The 18,246-nt window shown below is 43.5% G+C and overlaps 1 protein-coding gene across 1 annotated transcript in view; it reads right to left on the minus strand.

The window, feature by feature from the left end:
* Positions 1 to 254: 254 nt before the first annotated feature.
* LOC134903265 (guanine nucleotide-binding protein subunit alpha-11) overlaps positions 255 to 18,246 on the minus strand; it is a 170,474-nt gene continuing 152,482 nt past the window's right edge. The window contains exon 7 of the mRNA XM_063914453.1: positions 255 to 5,321. Within this exon, the coding sequence (XP_063770523.1) occupies positions 5,131 to 5,321 (191 nt within the window). The 3' untranslated portion in view covers positions 255 to 5,130. The remainder of the gene's footprint in view (positions 5,322 to 18,246) is intronic.

Genomic DNA, 18,246 nt, shown 5'->3' on the forward strand with positions numbered 1-18,246 from the left:
TGCACAGGTGTATTAATTACTCACTGACACATTTTAAAAGGTCCACAGGTGGAGCTAATTATTTCACTTGCGATTCTGTGAGGAGACCTGCAAAACATGCACTGTGTGGGCCCCTGAGGACAGAGTTTGAGAACCTCTGCTATAGAATAATATACTCTACCACTGTTACTCCTACTTTCTTGTGTTTAAGATATCCATTTATTTGGTCACATTTCACACAGAATCAATGGGGAAAAAAAGTCAAGGAACAAATATTGTCGAATTTGAAACAATTTATTTTGAGGAGCACAATATGAAAATCAAATTCCAGTGTGCATTTGAGCAACAGGGGAGATCAGTCAGCACAAGGGGACAGGAGATTAAGCAATCAGTTTAAGGAACAAGAAACCATAAACAAAAAAAAACAGAAGAAAAAAAAAATGCCATTTACCAAGTGCCTAGATATGAAGGATACAGCTTGTATAGACTAGCGGAAGGAGTTCTGTTTTAGTTCTGCTACTGATCCTCCAGTGTAGAGGGATTCAATTTGCAGAACATTCAGAACAAAAACTATAATGTGAGCAAGTTGCAGAATATAAAAAGTGACCCGTATAATCACATACTCTCCAAACTCCAGAAAACGTTATGGATAATTTCACCTGTGGTGCAGAAATCAAACCTGGGCCCTTGGTTATGGTTACTGAGCCCCCCGTATGTGGAATCCAAAGTCTCCGAATTCCCTCAGAATAAATTAGACCAAGTGCTGTTAGCTGTGGTATAACGAGTTGTGTATAGGTTTGACAAAAGCTGCTGTGAAGGAATGTATTTGTGTTTAGGAGTTCTCCCTTTCCACACAAAGCTACCAAGACTAAAATATAGGTATATTTATACTGTTTACCATAATAATGGAAATAAGCTTTTTAGAGCCTGGGTTTGAATAATAAAAAAAAAACAAAAACAAAAAAAACAACCAAATACATTTTGACAATAATTATTTTGCAGCGGTTACAATACCAGTTGCATTTTGTGTCTTGTCCTTAATGTACATCTTTAACAATACCCCATAATAAACGTGTACTCAGGACACAATTCACAGTCAGTCATTCTTACACTCTCCCTGCTACAAACTAAAGAATTATTTAAGACACTGCAGTAAGGACAAAGAGGCGAAATTAAATGGTCTTCAATCTGCTTTTGGGAGGTGGGAAGTGTGTACAGATATGGGTCACATGAATATGCAGAAGGATTTGTCACAAATCAGCGAGAGTATAGACAATGCCACGCTAATTAACAGTCTCTCCATTTAGAAACACAGAAAGGTGGAAATTGTTTAGAATCATTTGGAGTAAATAAATAATATACAAGCCTTCTACCTCACTCTCCGCATTACTGTCAGCATAAGGGCTGTACATACACACTTCTTGTAACACAGATTTACAATATGTAAATTAACAATACAGGAAAGTATTACATTAATCACATTCCTTAACACTGAAGAGCAACAATACCAGAAAGACTGTTTTAGTATTACATGTCCCAGTGACTATATTTGAAATCAGTTGTTTGCTAAACAAATAAGAAGATACTATAGGCTTTCTTATTATCAGATATTGACTGAAGGGAACACACTGGAATAGCATTATCTAGATAAAGAAACAAAATGTGAAGAAACGAACCATGGTCTACAAAAAAAAAAAAAAAAAAAAATGCTGGGCTGTAAAGCTCCATGTTTACCACAACTTTGGCACTTTTACTATAGACAGTAACAAGAACAAATAGAAAGGGAGATGGCAACAGGAAGGCCTGGTGTGGGGAGTGTTGGGAGGAAACAATAGGGACAGCACTAAGGAGGTAGCAGAAAATATAAAGTAAAAACAAGGTCTTTCCTATAAAAGCTTGCAGTTTTGCCTTCGTGACTTATAAAAGTGGAGGACCAAAACGTTGCATCTAAAACTATCTTGACGGACATCACTCTAATAGGAAATAAATTTAACAATAGTTCAGTAGACTGGGAATTGTATATCAGAATTTCTTTACACAGTGCAATAATGAAATGGCAATGTGGGAAGGGAGGATTGGTGTTTCTCGACAATCACAATTGCATATTTTTAAAAAGAAACGAAAAAACAAAACAAAACTACACATAGTATATCATACATAACAGAATGAATTGCGAAACACTGCAAACTGATAAGACAAAAAGTGATTTCAGAGCCCAAACTTATAATACAGAATATATATATATATATATATATATATATATATATATATATATTTATTTTTTAAAGTAGTGAACTTTATTTAGTGTTCTCACAGGATCATGCTCTGGAATATTGGGAGACCACAAATTAGAGTGCAGCTGCCACCAGAACAACAGATCAGGATATATTTTACTGGGCACAAAGTGCAAATGTCAAGGAATGTCACTCTGTGGAAAAAGGCAGATAAAACCTACGCCCATATAAAAAGGGACATTATGGCAAACAGCCCACAGAAACAAAACACTTTCAACATTGGCAAAAGACGGAAAAATACTAAAGACCGCTTGTAGACTTTACCAATAGGTTACCGTATATGCAGTGTTATTGACACTTGCGATTAGAAGGAAAAATCATTGAAAAGCAATTTATTTTATGTTCATGATGCCATAACATTAACTATACTGTATTCCCAAGAGATCCTGGCTGGACACCAAAAATGCAAGGGCACACCTGTAGACCTGCTAGACCAACAATGTAGTATGCCCAGTGACGACAGGGAGGTTAGGCTTGTAACACTAGTCCAGGGAGTACATACCATAGTTGAGCACTAAACAACGCAATGTTTTGGGGACACAATATAAATATCTTACGGTTAAAGTCCGAAAATTATATGACACCTTTACAAAAAAATGTAACCTTTAGAATTACTATTTCAATTACACTCTTAATGAAAGAGTCAAAACACAATACCATATTTTGTAGCATGTTGTCACCTGCGATCTAAGTAAATAAATCCACAAAATATTATTGCCCTTTATATACTGTCATTTCTAGGGTATAGTAGACTCCGTTCAATTGAATGCATAAGGCACGTTAAAAACTTGAAGAAAGCCATATTTGAAAAGGGGACAATTGCAGAAAAAGCTCTAACCCAAATTCAGCAGCAAATTATCAACTTAACACAGAAAGTCAGTTCTTAGTTTATACGGTCAGTATCTCATCTGTCAGTGAGATATACATAATCAAAAGTTAGTGTACTGGGTTTATTGGGATGCAGGTAACCCTCAAGGAAGGAGAAGAGCAGGTAAGAGGAAAAGGGTTATTCTCTGATGGTTAAGTCTGCTGTAATACTGTGTATTTATTTAGCCTGTACACCTGTAGTCACTTATTTGAAAGCCACTGAATACCACAGGGGGGCAGCATCATCTTGGCATGCTGTACAAACACCTGTGTTAAAATAGTTCAAATGAAAGTGTGTACTTGGGGAAGTTCTACTCTAAAGAAAAGATTGCGACTCAGCAAATGGCAGCTGTTTTCAGTACAGGGGAAAATGGACCTGGCACTATTCTGTTGAGTGTCGTGAAGCCAGAAAGCTAGAGTTAATTAGTATACAAAACTACACATTGTCTCAAAAATCAAGTTAAAGTGACAAAAGAGGGTAGTAGGACTTTGTAATGAATTCTAAATGCTTCAGGCTCTGTACCATGGGCTCTGTCTCAACAGTAATAGAGCCTAGTGATGACGCCTGTTACGTAGTGTCCTTAAAATGCATTATTGCACCTTCCTGTGAACCTAGGGATGCAGCTGAATTACTGCTATGGCACAGGCCACAGCTTGGCGTAAACAAACTGGAGATTAGCACAGGAACAAATCAGCAGCTGGCGATTAAATGGAGTTTTTGTATTTCACAACCTTGCACATTGTAAGGAATGACGACTCCATGTTACTGTAAATGAAAAATATTAGAAATTATCTGTGGCCTTGTGCTTTTATATGGTCACGGAATACGTTAGTGACATCTAATATTTTACAGTAATGGTCACATGATCCTCCAAATAATTTAGTGTCCTTTACAACTTTTCATCCCAAGAGTGGCACGAATATGACAGTGCCCCCAGCCCCAAATATAAATATATATTTTAAAGTCAAAATCCAGACAGATCTCTAAAGAAATATACTGTGCATTGTGAACTCTAAATATAATGGAATTACTAGTTGCCAACATCTGGCACAACACATACATTCTAAGCCACTGGTGTCTTTGACCACCCTAAATGAAAAAAGGGGTGGCACGATGGATCAAGTTGTGCATGAGAAGTCATAGTTTCTAGTTCTACTTCTCTGTCCAAGTTTGCTTGAGGATAAGTTGTGGATGTACAACTTCCTTTTTACACTGGTCCCTCTGCAAACATTAAAATACTATGGTATCTCCCAACTTTACTCAGTGGTTTTGAGACATATCCCTGTAAAGCCAGATGATATGCAACCTAGACACATAAAAATAAAAAAAAAGTGAAATAATGGAGGGGAAATAACGGTTTAGATATGTTCAAAATATATATATATAAAAAAAATAATAATAATGATATACAATATACATACACACAAACTGATTTTGTCATCCCTAAAAAGTATACAGATTTTTAGCCCTGTCATTTGTATTTAGTGTTAAAACATGCAATGCATCTTAAATTGCACCGGAATAAAATAAAAACGGAGGTGGGAAATGACTGTGGGCCGAAGCCCGTGAAACCAAGTCGGAGGCAAGAAAATACTGGCAATGGGGACACATCTTCATCAAAACTAAACAGAAGTGTAAGGAAGATGGTAGGATGTAAATGCATACACTATACTAAAAGCCCCATTGCCTCCATTCACCTCATCTCATCGTAACTGATGAAGAAACACTTTTGTTTTTGTAGAAACAATTTAAAATACATATAAAAAAATAAAAATCACATGAATTTTACCACTTATATCAAAGGCAAACTTGCAGCACTGTGCTGCATTCGCACTAATTTTGCAAAAACAAAAAACCCACCAATTTAAAAAATAAAAGTAATAAAACAAAAAGTAGGACTGGAGGCTCCTCCTCATTTACAGGTGCTTCACTGTCTGCTAGTGAGTGGGACTGCACCATGTAGGCGAGTAGGAGAGCTGGGGTGCCTGGTCACACCAGGTTGTACTCTTTCAGGTTTAGCTGAAGGATGGTGTCTTTGACAGCAGCGAATACAAAGCGGATGTTCTCTGTGTCTGTAGCACAGGTGAAGTGGGAGTAGATTATTTTGTCGCTATCGGGATTCAGATCCACAAACATTTTCAGAATGAATTCACGAGCTGTTGTGGCATCCCGCTGAGGACCTGGAAAACAGGAAAAGTGAATATGGCAAAAAGGCTATGAAACAAAAAGAAACAAGAAAAAAAAAAACAATGTGGACGGAAAGAAACATATGCCAGTTGCAGCACATAGTAAATTTGCAGAGAATAAATCATTAGATGACTTAAATGGATCATTGACCAATCAAGGCAACAAAACCTTAACGCTTTTGAGTTCCCATACAATTCTATTCAGAGTTGCACATAAAGCAGCTGCAAGTTCGGAAATACATGCAGATTTCCATCTGTATTCAGCTGGTCACATCTATGTGACAATCGCCATCCATCTGCAGGTGAAAGCAGTCATGGTCATCGGAAGGCATTTGCACCAGCCATACCTAGCCAGCAATTCCATCAACACGCCCATGAAACATTTATCCTACATGTGAACGTCCCTTTGCCACCCAGTAACACCTACTTAGTCGCAAGTAAGATCCACTTGATGGGTTTAACCTATAACTTTAAGCTGGGTAAACACTGGCCGATATATCGTGAGCCCGTCAGTAGGTGCATACCCCCCGAAGTGTCTGTGAACGTCGTTCACAGAAAGCAGGTGTAGAAAGCAGTACCAGTCCCTCAAGGTTCTAGTCTTTTTTTTTTCTTCATTCTAAGGGACAATGTACTGTATTTAACCTATCCACACGTGTACTGACGGATGATGAAGAATCTGTTAATTAGGGCAGAAAATAAGATTAAGAGAATTTTTTCAGGAAAAAATCATCTTGGAATGACATTACTATCCCAGGGATGCTCAAGAGTGTGAGAACTTCTGACCCTCAATCAGGAAACGCAGGGGACACTGCCGCTACTATAATTTAAGTATGGGACAGCGTGAGGCTATGATATAGTTACGTAATAAAGAGGACATCTGTATGGCCGATAAACGGTGAGGAGGTAGTGGTGTTGGATTTCAAGGACTATGATTCCGATATTAGACAAAAATTAAACACAGACTTATAAGAGGTTACAGTATAATCCTATGATGGACATTAAAGCCAGTGTTGATATACAGTATTGTTAGATAATGGATTTAAAAACATAGATGGTTGGACGAAAACCTGGTGATTTTATCGGACAGATGGATGTACAACAGTCCATAATGTACAGTATTCCCAAAATCCATAACACATTAATTAAACCACCAGGTCGTCCAATAGTGTCAGGACGCGAGTCTGTTCTACAACCGCTGGCACAGTATACTCACTTCCTTTTGCAGCCGATTGTGGTAGAGAGTGAAATCTATATTGGGGATACTCCTGACCTTCTGTCCAAACTAAAGGGAATTGGTGTTTTACTCGATAATGTATTTTTTGCCACAATGGATGTTGTATCTCTTTATACCACTTGATCAAGGAGTACAATCGGTAAGGGAAGCACTTCAGACTACTTTGGGCCACCCATAGATTATATAAGTAAGTTGGTACAGTGCACCAGTCATTTGCAATATGGAGAATACTTTTATATGCAGAGTACTGGGACCGCCATGGGTTCTAATTTGGCCCCAGTGTACGCCAATTTGTTTTCGACCAAGTACGAGTGGGTATATAATTATCCGAAATGGGGTCCCAGCATTCTGCACTATGACATACATGTCCTGTGGAAGGGCACTAAAGAAAACTTCTATGAGAAGGTAACTAGTTTAAACACCCTTAGTACTCCTATTAGGCTAACTTGCAACATTCAGACCAAGCAGACTCAATTTTTTTTATATACTAATTTATCGAGATGGTAGTTCTCTTGGAACAGCGTTATATCGTAAAAGCACAGATAGAAACACTATTATTTGCCATTATCACAATTTTTGCGAGTTTTACAAAATTCTGATACTAAAGCAGAAAGACAGATACAGGAGATGGCAACAAAATTTGCTGAGAAGGGATATTACTTAAGGGTCATTAAGAGATGCTTGAAGAGTATGAATGATTTATGGAAGGGATCACCCACCCAAAAGAGGGGCGACAGACAGCAGACTTGTAGTTCGATATTCATGCTTCCAACTTTGCAAGGTCAGTGAAAAAGAATTGGCCCATAACTCGTTCTGATGGTGCTTTAAAGACCAATTTCAAGTCACCTGTAGTGGCCTTCAGTAGGGAACCTAACCTCACACAGCTGTTAATGAGGCACACAAAAAATCTTTCAGAAACAATATATTAACACCTACCTACAAAAGAAAAATCCTGGGTGTTTTAGATGCTTTGCATGCACAACGTGTAATGGGATGATTGCTGGGAATTAGATTGCCCATCCACATACAGGTAAGAACATCCCGTCAAACACTGGCTTACATGTATGTCTTCCTTTGTAATTTATATTTTGATGTGCCTGTGTGGTTCATATTATATAGGAATGACATCCAGATGCTTCCGTGACATAATGGCAAATCACTGCTCATCGGTAAGACAAGCTATGGCGTGTGACCATACGCACAAACCATTTCCTTACCATTTCATTGAGCAACGCCACCAAATAGCAATGTTAAAATGCATGGTGATTGACCATGTGCCAAAGCCTAAGAGGGGTGGTGATAGGGAGCGATCGTTATGGAAAAAGGAAGCCAAACGGAGTTCTACGCTTGGGAAAATTGCACCAAGGGAACTTCATGAGATGTAAATTATAAATGTTTTGATTTGCTGTCCACCCTAAAGAAATATGAGTTGTGGACTTTGCATCGGATTATGGATAGGCTTATTTAACTTATGTATTTTGTCATTAGGATATTTAATATGCTTTTGTGTGTAATATTTGGCAATAGTTCTTGCATTATTTCAATTTCATTAACAGCAGCACCCGCTGTCCAGCATTAAAGATATTAAATGTTAGCACAGTCTTTTCCCAAGGGAAATAGGAACCGTTTAGATTACCTCGCTGTCTGTTTAGACTGCACTGGTGTATTGCCGGCAACTGACCAATTGGTGAATAGCTGTTGCACATACGTGGACCGATGCGGTTTACACTGGGCAGCAAGGAAGTGAAGACCAATTCTGGTATGTCGGGATGTGATCCCGAGCAAGCACAGAAGGGTGAAATGCACACTGATGGTGCGGCCAGACAGGTGTGTATAGTTGTGGCTGATGGCACTGGGTTTATGAGGTTGAAATGGTTAAGTGCATTTTTAATATGCTTTGGGCATCTTGATGCAGTGGTTGTTCTGTTGCAAGCCTTTGAATGGTCCAGTAATGTACTGAAGTCGCAGGCACAAAATATGAAGTATTGTATTATATGAAATGTAGTGAAAGATTTGCATTATATCCTCAACTGGAAGCATTATTTAGAATGTTCATTATTGTTGGAAAGAGCGTTGAAATAGTGTTTTAAGATTGGGCAGACTACCAAAATCCATATCTTTGATCCCACTGCATACTGATAACCGGGTTACATCCGTCAGTGGATTTCAAATTTATATGGTATGGTTATCTTTACCAATTTTTATGGATTTACTATTGCAATAAATAAATAGTTTTTGTTTTTTAATACGGTCCCTTTCTGGCTCTATACATATGCAATGAGAGACATCAATTCCCACTCATACCCAGGGAGGAACTACTAGAAGTTCAAAGAAACCTTTATGTGCTTCACATCCATTTGCTACAAGTAAGCATACATGTAAGAATCGTTGGTGTATATATCTATCACCACTTTGGGTGTCATCATAAAAGGAGGAGGATTCTGGAATTCTGTCGGGACTATCTGCACATCCATCATTTTCGTACACCTATTGGAGGAACTGAGTTTATATTACAGTATTACACTATGCTATGTTTGTTTTTTCTTTTATGTGATCATCGGTTAAAACATCATTTGACTTTATTGTGTAATCATCACATTAAGGATCATCTAAATTGTTGGACAATTGGAGTGCAAGTGATATTGTACCTTTTTTTCCTCTGTATGTGTTTATATAGGTTTGGTGACCTATTTTGTACTCTCTTCTGCTTCATTGTGCAGCGCCACAGGATGAATTGTTTTTTCTATTCATGTGTGTGACCTGTTCGGCCAAAATGTTTACATAGTCCTTGGCAGTGACTGAACCATGCATGGTGATAATGGGGCCGGCAGAGTACAATGAGTTGGGCTGCCATATCATCACTGAGCCTCCACCATGCTTCACTCTTGGCACCAGAGTTTCAGAGTTAACCACTTTAACAGATGGATCTGATCATTTTTAGCAACTGCATCGAAATCAAAACATGCAGCGTTCAGCAACTACGGGCAAGCCGTAGCATCTCCACTGGCCGCTGAGTGTAGGATAAGTGTTTTGTTGGTGTGTCATGGGCATTGAGATGGAATTGCCGGGATATTCATAGGTGTACTTTTGCAGAGATCCATCCGATATCAAACAGATCTCTTGCACTAAAGACACGCCTGGCACAAACAAGCACTGATAGTGATGACTGCAACATTCACAAGCAAATTCAGGGGAGTGTTGCACCTACATAGATGCAGCCTACTCTGTATACAGGCAGAGAGTCACCATCTCAAACATTTGTCAGATACACTTGGAAGGGTATGCGTTTAACATACCGCTTGTTGGGGTCCTGGCTGTCTCAATACCGATGCCGGGATCCCGACGGGGGTACTATACCACCGCCAGAATACCTGCAAGGTAGGCGATTCCCTCTCTACGGATGTCCACGACACCCTCAGAGGGAGAATAGAACCTGTGAACGAGCCCGCAAGGGGTTTCGTTGCACTCGCCCCCCTGCCGGCATTCTAGCACCCAGTATGCCGATGTCAGTATACTGACAATCGGCATCCCGTACGGCAGGATCACAAACTGATCCCCTTGGAAGATATGTTCTGCTATTGGAATGCTATTTCCCCTATGAAGAAGAATCTGTTCCCAAGAGCTTGCCCTTTCCTTACCACCCCCCTCCAATTTAAAATATACGATTAAAATTTGAAATGTATTTTGTTTGCAATTAACTGAACCAGAGAAGGAAAATTAGGAATTTAATACCTACCGGTAATTCCTTTTCTCGTAGTCCGTAGTGGATAATGGGGAATAGTAAATTACCATGGGGTATAGATCAGGTCCACTGGAGCCTGGCACTTTAAGAAATTGATAGTGTGTGCTGGCTCCTCCCTCTATGCCCCTCCTAGCAGACTCAGTCTAGGAAACGGTGCCCGAGGAGACAAACATACTTTGAGAGGCTATAAACACAAAGCGGTGAGGTAACGAATCAACACACAACAACAACAAAGATAGCAGAGCTAACCGTAACAGAGGAAAGCAACGCTAACTATAGAAGGATAGCAACCCTATCCAACATGGAACAGGGAAAGCAACAGCAAACCCAACCAAGAACACTTACAACCAGGTAAGCAGGAAAACGATGCACTGAGGCGGGCGCCCAGTATCCACTACGGACTACGAGAAAAGGAATTACCGGTAGGTATTAAATTCCTATTCTCTCTAACGTCGTAGTGGATACTGGGGAATAGTGGATTACCATGGGGATGTCCCAAAGCTTCCAGAATGGGTGGAAGAGTGCTAAGACCCCTGCAAAACAGCCTGACCAAACTGAAGGTCATCCTTGGCCAAGGTGTCGAACCCATATACTCGACAAACGTGTTCGAACCAGACCAAGTAGCTGCCCGGCACAACTGTAAGGCCAAGACACCCCAGGCAGCCGCCCAGGAAGAACCCACCAACCTCGTGGAGTGGGCCTGAATAGAACTCGGAAGCGGTAGAGCTGACGTAGTATAGGCGTGTTGAATAGTCAATTTAATCCAACGAGCAATGGATTGCTTGGAGGCAGTGCGACCAATTTAGTAGCATCATAAAGGACAAACAGCGAGTTCCTGTGATGACAGTCCTTCTGATGTAATCCTCAAAGCCCTCACCACATCCATGGACTTTGGAGCAACGGGTGTGTCAAATAACACTGTAACCACAAATGGTTGAGTTCATGAAAGGCCGACACTACCTTTAGCAAAAAAAAGTGTGGGCGAGTTCTGCCCTATCCTCATGAAATATCAAGTACAGGCTCTTATAGGATAAGGCCCCCCATTCCGACACACGTCTTGCAGAGGCTAAGGCCAGCAACATGACTGTCTTCCACGTTAGATATTTCAAGTCTACCCTATGCAAGCGTTCAAACCAGTCCGACTGGAGAAAAATCAAGACCACACTGAGATCCCAAGGAGCTGTGGGAGGGACAAAGGGAGGTTGAATGTGCATAACCCCCTTTTTTTTTGAAAAGTCTGTACTTCAGGATTTACTGCCAGTTGTTTCTGGAAGAACATAGAGACGAAATCTGAACTTTGATAGAGCCTAATCGTAGGCCTTTATCCACGCCTGCCTGTAGGAACAGTAGAAACGGCCCAGACAACATTCCACAGGGGAATATTTTCTACACTCACACCAAAAAATAAGAATTTACTTACCGATAATTCTATTTCTCGTAGTCCGTAGTGGATGCTGGGGACTCCGTCAGGACCATGGGGAATAGCGGCTCCGCAGGAGACAGGGCACAAAAATAAAGCTTTAGGATTAGGTGGTGTGTACTGGCTCCTCCCCTTATGACCCTCCTCCAAGCCTCAGTTAGGATACTGTGCCCGGACGAGCGTACACAATAAGGAAGGATATTGAATCCCGGGTAAGACTCATACCAGCCACACCAATCACACCGTATAACTTGTGATCTGAACCCAGTTAACAGTATGACAAACGTAGGAGCCTCTGAACAGACGGCTCACAACAATAACAACCCGAATTTGTTTGTAACAATAACTATGTACAAGTATTGCAGACAATCCGCACTTGGGATGGGCGCCCAGCATCCACTACGGACTACGAGAAATAGAATTATCGGTAAGTAAATTCTTATTTTCTCTAACGTCCTAAGTGGATGCTGGGGACTCCGTCAGGACCATGGGGATTATACCAAAGCTCCCAAACGGGCGGGAGAGTGCGGATGACTCTGCAGCACCGAATGAGAGAACTCAAGGTCCTCCTCAGCCAGGGTATCAAATTTGTAGAATTTTGCAAATGTGTTTGCCCCTGACCAAGTAGCAGCTCGGCAGAGTTGTAATGCCGAGACCCCCCGGGCAGCCGCCCAGGATGAGCCCACTTTCCTTGTGGAATGGGCCTTGACCGATTTAGGTTGTGGCAAGCCTGCCACAGAATGTGCAAGTTGAATTGTGCTACAAATCCAACGAGCAATCGTCTGCTTAGAAGCAGGAGCACCCATCTTGTTGGGTGCATACAATATAAACAGTGAGTCAGACTTTCTGACTCCCACCGTTCTTGAAATATATATTTTCAATGCCCGGACCACGTCCAACAACTTGGAATCCTTCAAATCGTTAGTAGCCGCAGGCACCACAATAGGCTGGTTCAGGTGAAACGCTGACACCACCTTAGGCAGAAAATGAGGACGTGTCCTCAGTTCTGCCCTGTCCGTATGGAAAATCAGATATGGGCTCTTATATGATAAAGCCGCCAATTCTGATACTCTCCTGGCTGAAGCCAGGGCCAGTAGCATGGTTACTTTCCATGTAAGATACTTCAACTCCACCGATTTGAGCGGCTCAAACCAATGGGATTTGAGAAAATCCAAGACTACATTAAGATCCCACGGTGCCACTGGGGGCACAACCGGGGGCTGTATATGTAGTACTCCTTTTACAAAAGTCTGGACTTCAGGAACTGAAGCCAATTCTTTCTGGAAGAAAATCGACAGGGCCGAAATTTGAACCTTAATGGACCCCAATTTGAGGCCCATAGACAATCCTGTTTGCAGGAAATGTAGGAATCGACCCAGTTGAAATTCCTCCGTGGGGGCCTTCCTGGCCTCACACCACGCAACATATTTTCTCCAAATGCGGTGATAATGTTGTGCAGTCACCTCCTTCCTGGCTTTTACCAGTGTAGGAATGACCTCTTCCGGAATGCCTTTTTCCCTTAGAATTCGGCGTTCAACCGCCATGCCGTCAAACGCAGCCGCGGTAAGTCTTGGAATAGACACGGTCCCTGCTGAAGCAGGTCCGGTCTTAGAGGTAGAGGCCACGGATCCTCCGTGAGCATCTCTTGAAGTTCCGGGTACCAAGTTCTTCTTGGCCAATCCGGAGCCACTAGTATCGTTCTTACTCCCCTTTGCCGTATAATTCTCAGTACCTTTGGTATGAGAGGCAGAGGAGGGAACACATACACTGACTGGAACACCCACGGTGTTACCAGAGCGTCCACAGCTATTGCCTGAGGGTCTCTTGACCTGGCGCAATACCTGTCCAGTTTTTTGTTGAGGCGGGACGCCATCATATCCACCATTGGTTTTTCCCAACGGTTCACAATCATGTGGAAGACTTCTGGATGAAGTCCCCACTCTCCCGGGTGTAGATCGTGTCTGCTGAGGAAGTCTGCTTCCCAGTTGTCCACTCCCGGAATGAATACTGCTGACAGTGCTATCACATGATCTTCCGCCCAGCGAAGAATCCTTGCAGCTTCTGCCATTGCTGTCCTGCTTCTTGTGCCGCCCTGTCTGTTTACGTGGGCGACTGCCGTGATGTTGTCCGACTGGATCAACACCGGCTGACCCTGAAGCAGGGGTTTTGCCAGACTTAGAGCATTGTAAATCGCTCTTAGCTCCAGTATATTTATGTGAAGAGACATCTCCAGGCTTGACCATACTCCCCTGGAAGTTTCTTCCCTGTGTGACCGCTCCCCAGCCTCTCAGACTGGCATCCGTGGTCACCAGGACCCAGTCCTGTATGCCGAATCTGCGGCCCTCTAACAGATGAGCACTCTGCAACCACCACAGAAGAGACACCCTTGTCCGTGGCGATAAGGTTATCCGCTGATGCATCTGCAGATGCGATCCGGACCATTTGTCCAGCAGATCCCACTGAAAAGTTCGTGCGTGGAATCTGCCGAATGGAATCGCTTCGTAAGAAGCCACCATCTTTCCCAGGACTCTTGTGCATTGATGCACAGACACTTTCCCTGGTTTTAGGAGGTTCCTGACAAGTTCGGATAACTCCCTGGCTTTCTCCTCCGGAAGAAACACCTTTTTCTGAACCGTGTCCAGAATCATTCCCAGGAACAGCAGACGTGTCGTCGGGGTCAACTGAGATTTTGGAAAATTCAGAATCCACCCGTGTTGTTGCAGCACTAGTTGGGTTAGTGCTACTCCGTCCTCCAGCTGTTCTCTGGACCTTGCCCTTATCAGGAGATCGTCCAAGTAAGGGATAATTAATACGCCTCTTCTTCGCAGAAGAATCATCATTTCGGCCATTACCTTGGTAAAGACCCGAGGTGCCGTGGACAATCCAAACGGCAGCGTCTGAAACTGATAATGACAGTTTTGCACCACGAACCTGAGGTACCCTTGATGTGAAGGGCAAATTGGGACATGTAGGTAAGCATCCTTTATGTCCAGGGACACCATAAAGTCCCCTTCTTCCAGATTCGCTATCACTGCTCTGAGTGACTCCATCTTGAACTTGAATTTTTGTATGTACAGGTTCAAAGATTTCAGATTTAGAATAGGTCTTACCGAGCCGTCCGGCTTCGGTACCACAATTAGCGTGGAGTAATACCCCTTTCCCTGTTGTAGGAGGGGTACCTTGACTATCACCTGCTGAGAAAACAGCTTGTGAATGGCTTCCAATACCGTCGCCCTGTCTGAGGGAGACGTTGGCAAAGCAGACTTTAGGAACCGGCGAGGGGGAGACTTCTCGAATTCCAACCTGTAACCCTGAGATACTACCTGCAGAATCCAGGGGTCCACCTGTGAGCAAGCCCACTGTGCGCTGAAATTCTTGAGTCGACCCCCCACCGCTCCTGAGTCCGCTTGTAAGGCCCCAGCGTCATGCTGAGGGCTTTGCAGAACCCTGGGAGGGCTTCTGTTCCTGGGCAGGGGCTGCTTGCTGCCCTCTCTTACCCCTTCCTCTGCCCCGAGGCAGATATGACTGTCCTTTTGTCCGCTTGTTCTTATAGGACCGAAAGGACTGCGGCTGAAAAGACGGTGTCTTTTTCTGTTGGGAGGGGGTCTGAGGTAAAAAGGTGGATTTTCCGGCAGTTGCCGTGGCCAACAGATCCGATAGACCGACGCCAAATAATTCCTCCCCTTTATACGGCAATACTTCCATATGTCTTTTGGAATCCGCATCACCTGACCACTGTCGCGTCCATAAACTCCTTCTGGCAGATATGGACATCGCATTTACTCTCGATGCCAGAGTGCAAATATCTCTCTGAGCATCTCGCATATAAAGGAAAGCATCCTTTAATTGCTCTATAGTCAATAAAATACTGTCCCTATCCAGGGTATCAATATTTTCAGTCAGGGAATCCAACCAGACGACCCCAGCACTGCACATCCAGGCTGAGGCGATGGCTGGTCGCAGTATAACACCAGTATGTGTGTATATACTTTTTAGGGTAGTTTCCAGTCTCCTATCAGCTGGATCCCTGAGGGCGGCCGTATCAGGAGACGGTAACGCCACTTGTTTTGATAAGCGTGTGAGCGCCTTATCCACCCTAGGGGGTGTTTCCCAGCGCGCCCTAACCTCTGGCGGGAAAGGGTATAATGCTAATAACTTTTTTGAAATTAGCCTTTTTCTATCTGGTTTAACCCACGCTTCATCACATACATCATTTAATTCCTCTGATTCAGGAAAAACTACAGGTAGTTTTTTCACCCCCCACATAATACCCCTTTTTGTGGTACTTGCAGTATCAGAGATATGCAAAGCCTCCTTCATTGCCGTGATCATATAACGTGTGGCCCTACTTGAAAATACGTTTGTTTCATCACCGTCGACACTAGATTCAGTGTCTGTGTCTGGGTCTGTGTCGACCGACTGAGGTAAAGGGCGCTTTACAGCCCCTGACGGTGTCTGAGACGCCTGGGCAGGTACTAACTGGTTTGCCGGCCGTCTCATGTCGTCAACTGATTTTTGTAATGTGCTGACATTATCACGTAATTCCATAAACAAAGCCATCCATTCCGGTGTCGACTCCCTGGGGGGTGACATCACCATTATCGGCAATTGCTCTGCCTCCACACCAACATCGTCCTCATACATGTCGACACACACGTACCGACACACAGCAGACACACAGGGAATGCTCTTATCGAAGACAGGACCCCACTAGCCCTTTGGGGAGACAGAGGGAGAGTTTGCCAGCACACACCCAAGCGCTATAATATATATGGGAACAACCTTATATAAGTGTTGTTCTTTATAGCAGCTTAAATATATCAAAATATCGCCAAAAAAATGCCCCCCCTCTCTGTTTTACCCTGTTTCTGTAGTGCAGTGCAGGGGAGAGTCCTGGGAGCCTTCCTCACAGCGGAGCTGAGCAGGAAAATGGCGCTGTGTGCTGAGGAGAATAAGCTCCGCCCCCTATTTCGGCGGGTTTTTCTCCCGTAGTTTTAGATAACTGGCATGGGTTAAATACATACATATAGCCTCAATGGCTATATGTGATGTATTCTTTTGCCATAAAAGGTATTAAATATTGCTGCCCAGGGCGCCCCCAGCAGCGCCCTGCACCCTCCGTGACCGCTTGGTGTGAAGTGTGTGACAACAATGGCGCACAGCTGCAGTGCTGTGCGCTACCTTCATGAAGACTGAAGAGCCTTCTGCCGCCTGTTTCCGGACCTTCAATCTTCAGCATCTGTAAGGGGGGTCGGCGGCGCGGCTCCGGGACGAACCCCAGGGTGAGACCTGTGTTCCGACTCACTCTGGAGCTAATGGTGTCCAGTAGCCTAAGAATCCAATCCATCCTGCACGCAGGTGAGTTGAAATTCTCTCCCCTAAGTCCCTCGATGCAGTGAGCCTGTTGCCAGCAGGACTCACTGAAAATAAGAAACCTAAAAAACTTTTTCTAAGCAGCTCCTTAAGAGAGCCACCTAGATTGCACCCTGCTCGGACGGGCACAAAAACCTAACTGAGGCTTGGAGGAGGGTCATAGGGGGGAGGACCCAGTACACACCACCTAATCCTAAAGCTTTATTTTTGTGCCCTGTCTCCTGCGGAGCCGCTATTCCCCATGGTCCTGACGGAGTCCCCAGCATCCACTTAGGACGTTAGAGAAAACATATTTCTTTCAAATACGGTGGCAACCACCTTACGGGCCTGGATCATATTTGAAACAAACTTGGACGGGAGACCCTTTCTGGATAAAATCTCCCTCTCAACTTCCAAGCTGTCAAACGTAGCCGCTGTAAGTCTGGATAGACAAACGGTCCTTGTTGATTAGAGGTCCTTGAGAAGCGGCAGAGGCCAGGGCTCCTCCAGAGACAAGGTCAGGAGGTCCACATACCAGGCCCGTCGAGGCCAATCCAGCAATGAGAATTGCCTAAACTCTTTCCTTTTTGAGTCTTTTTAGAACTCTTGGAATAAGAGGAAACAGGTTAATGAACTGGTAAGTCTACTGCGGGTCCCTTGTTCTGGGACAGTTACGACGGAACTTCTTGTTGAGACGAAAAGCCATCAGGTCTATTTGTGGACAACCCCACCAGTGAATAAGATGTTGAAACACCTGAGGGTGAAGGCCCCATATCCCCGGATGGAGGTCGTGCCTGCTCAGGAAATCTGCTTCCCAGTTGTCCACTCCTGGAATGTAAATGGCTGAGAAGGCCTTTGCGTTGGCTTCCGCCCGGAGGAGTATTCTTGACACCTCTCGCATTGCGGCCCTGCTTCTAATTTCCTCTCTGTCGGCTGATGTATGCTACTGCCGTGGCGTTGTCCGACTGCACCCGGATGGCCTAATACCGAAGGAGGCATGAGGCCTGTAGGAGAGCATTGTAAATTGCTCCGAGTTCCAGGATGGTGACTGGAAGAGCAGATTCCTGAAATTACCATGTTCCCTGGAACTGCACCCCTTGGGTCACAGCGCCCCAACCCGGGAGGCAGGCATCCGTTGTTAACAGAGTCCAAGACTGGGTATTGAAACGCC

The sequence above is a fragment of the Pseudophryne corroboree genome, chromosome 1 (assembly GCF_028390025.1).
Source record: "Pseudophryne corroboree isolate aPseCor3 chromosome 1, aPseCor3.hap2, whole genome shotgun sequence".
Taxonomy (NCBI): domain Eukaryota; kingdom Metazoa; phylum Chordata; class Amphibia; order Anura; family Myobatrachidae; genus Pseudophryne; species Pseudophryne corroboree.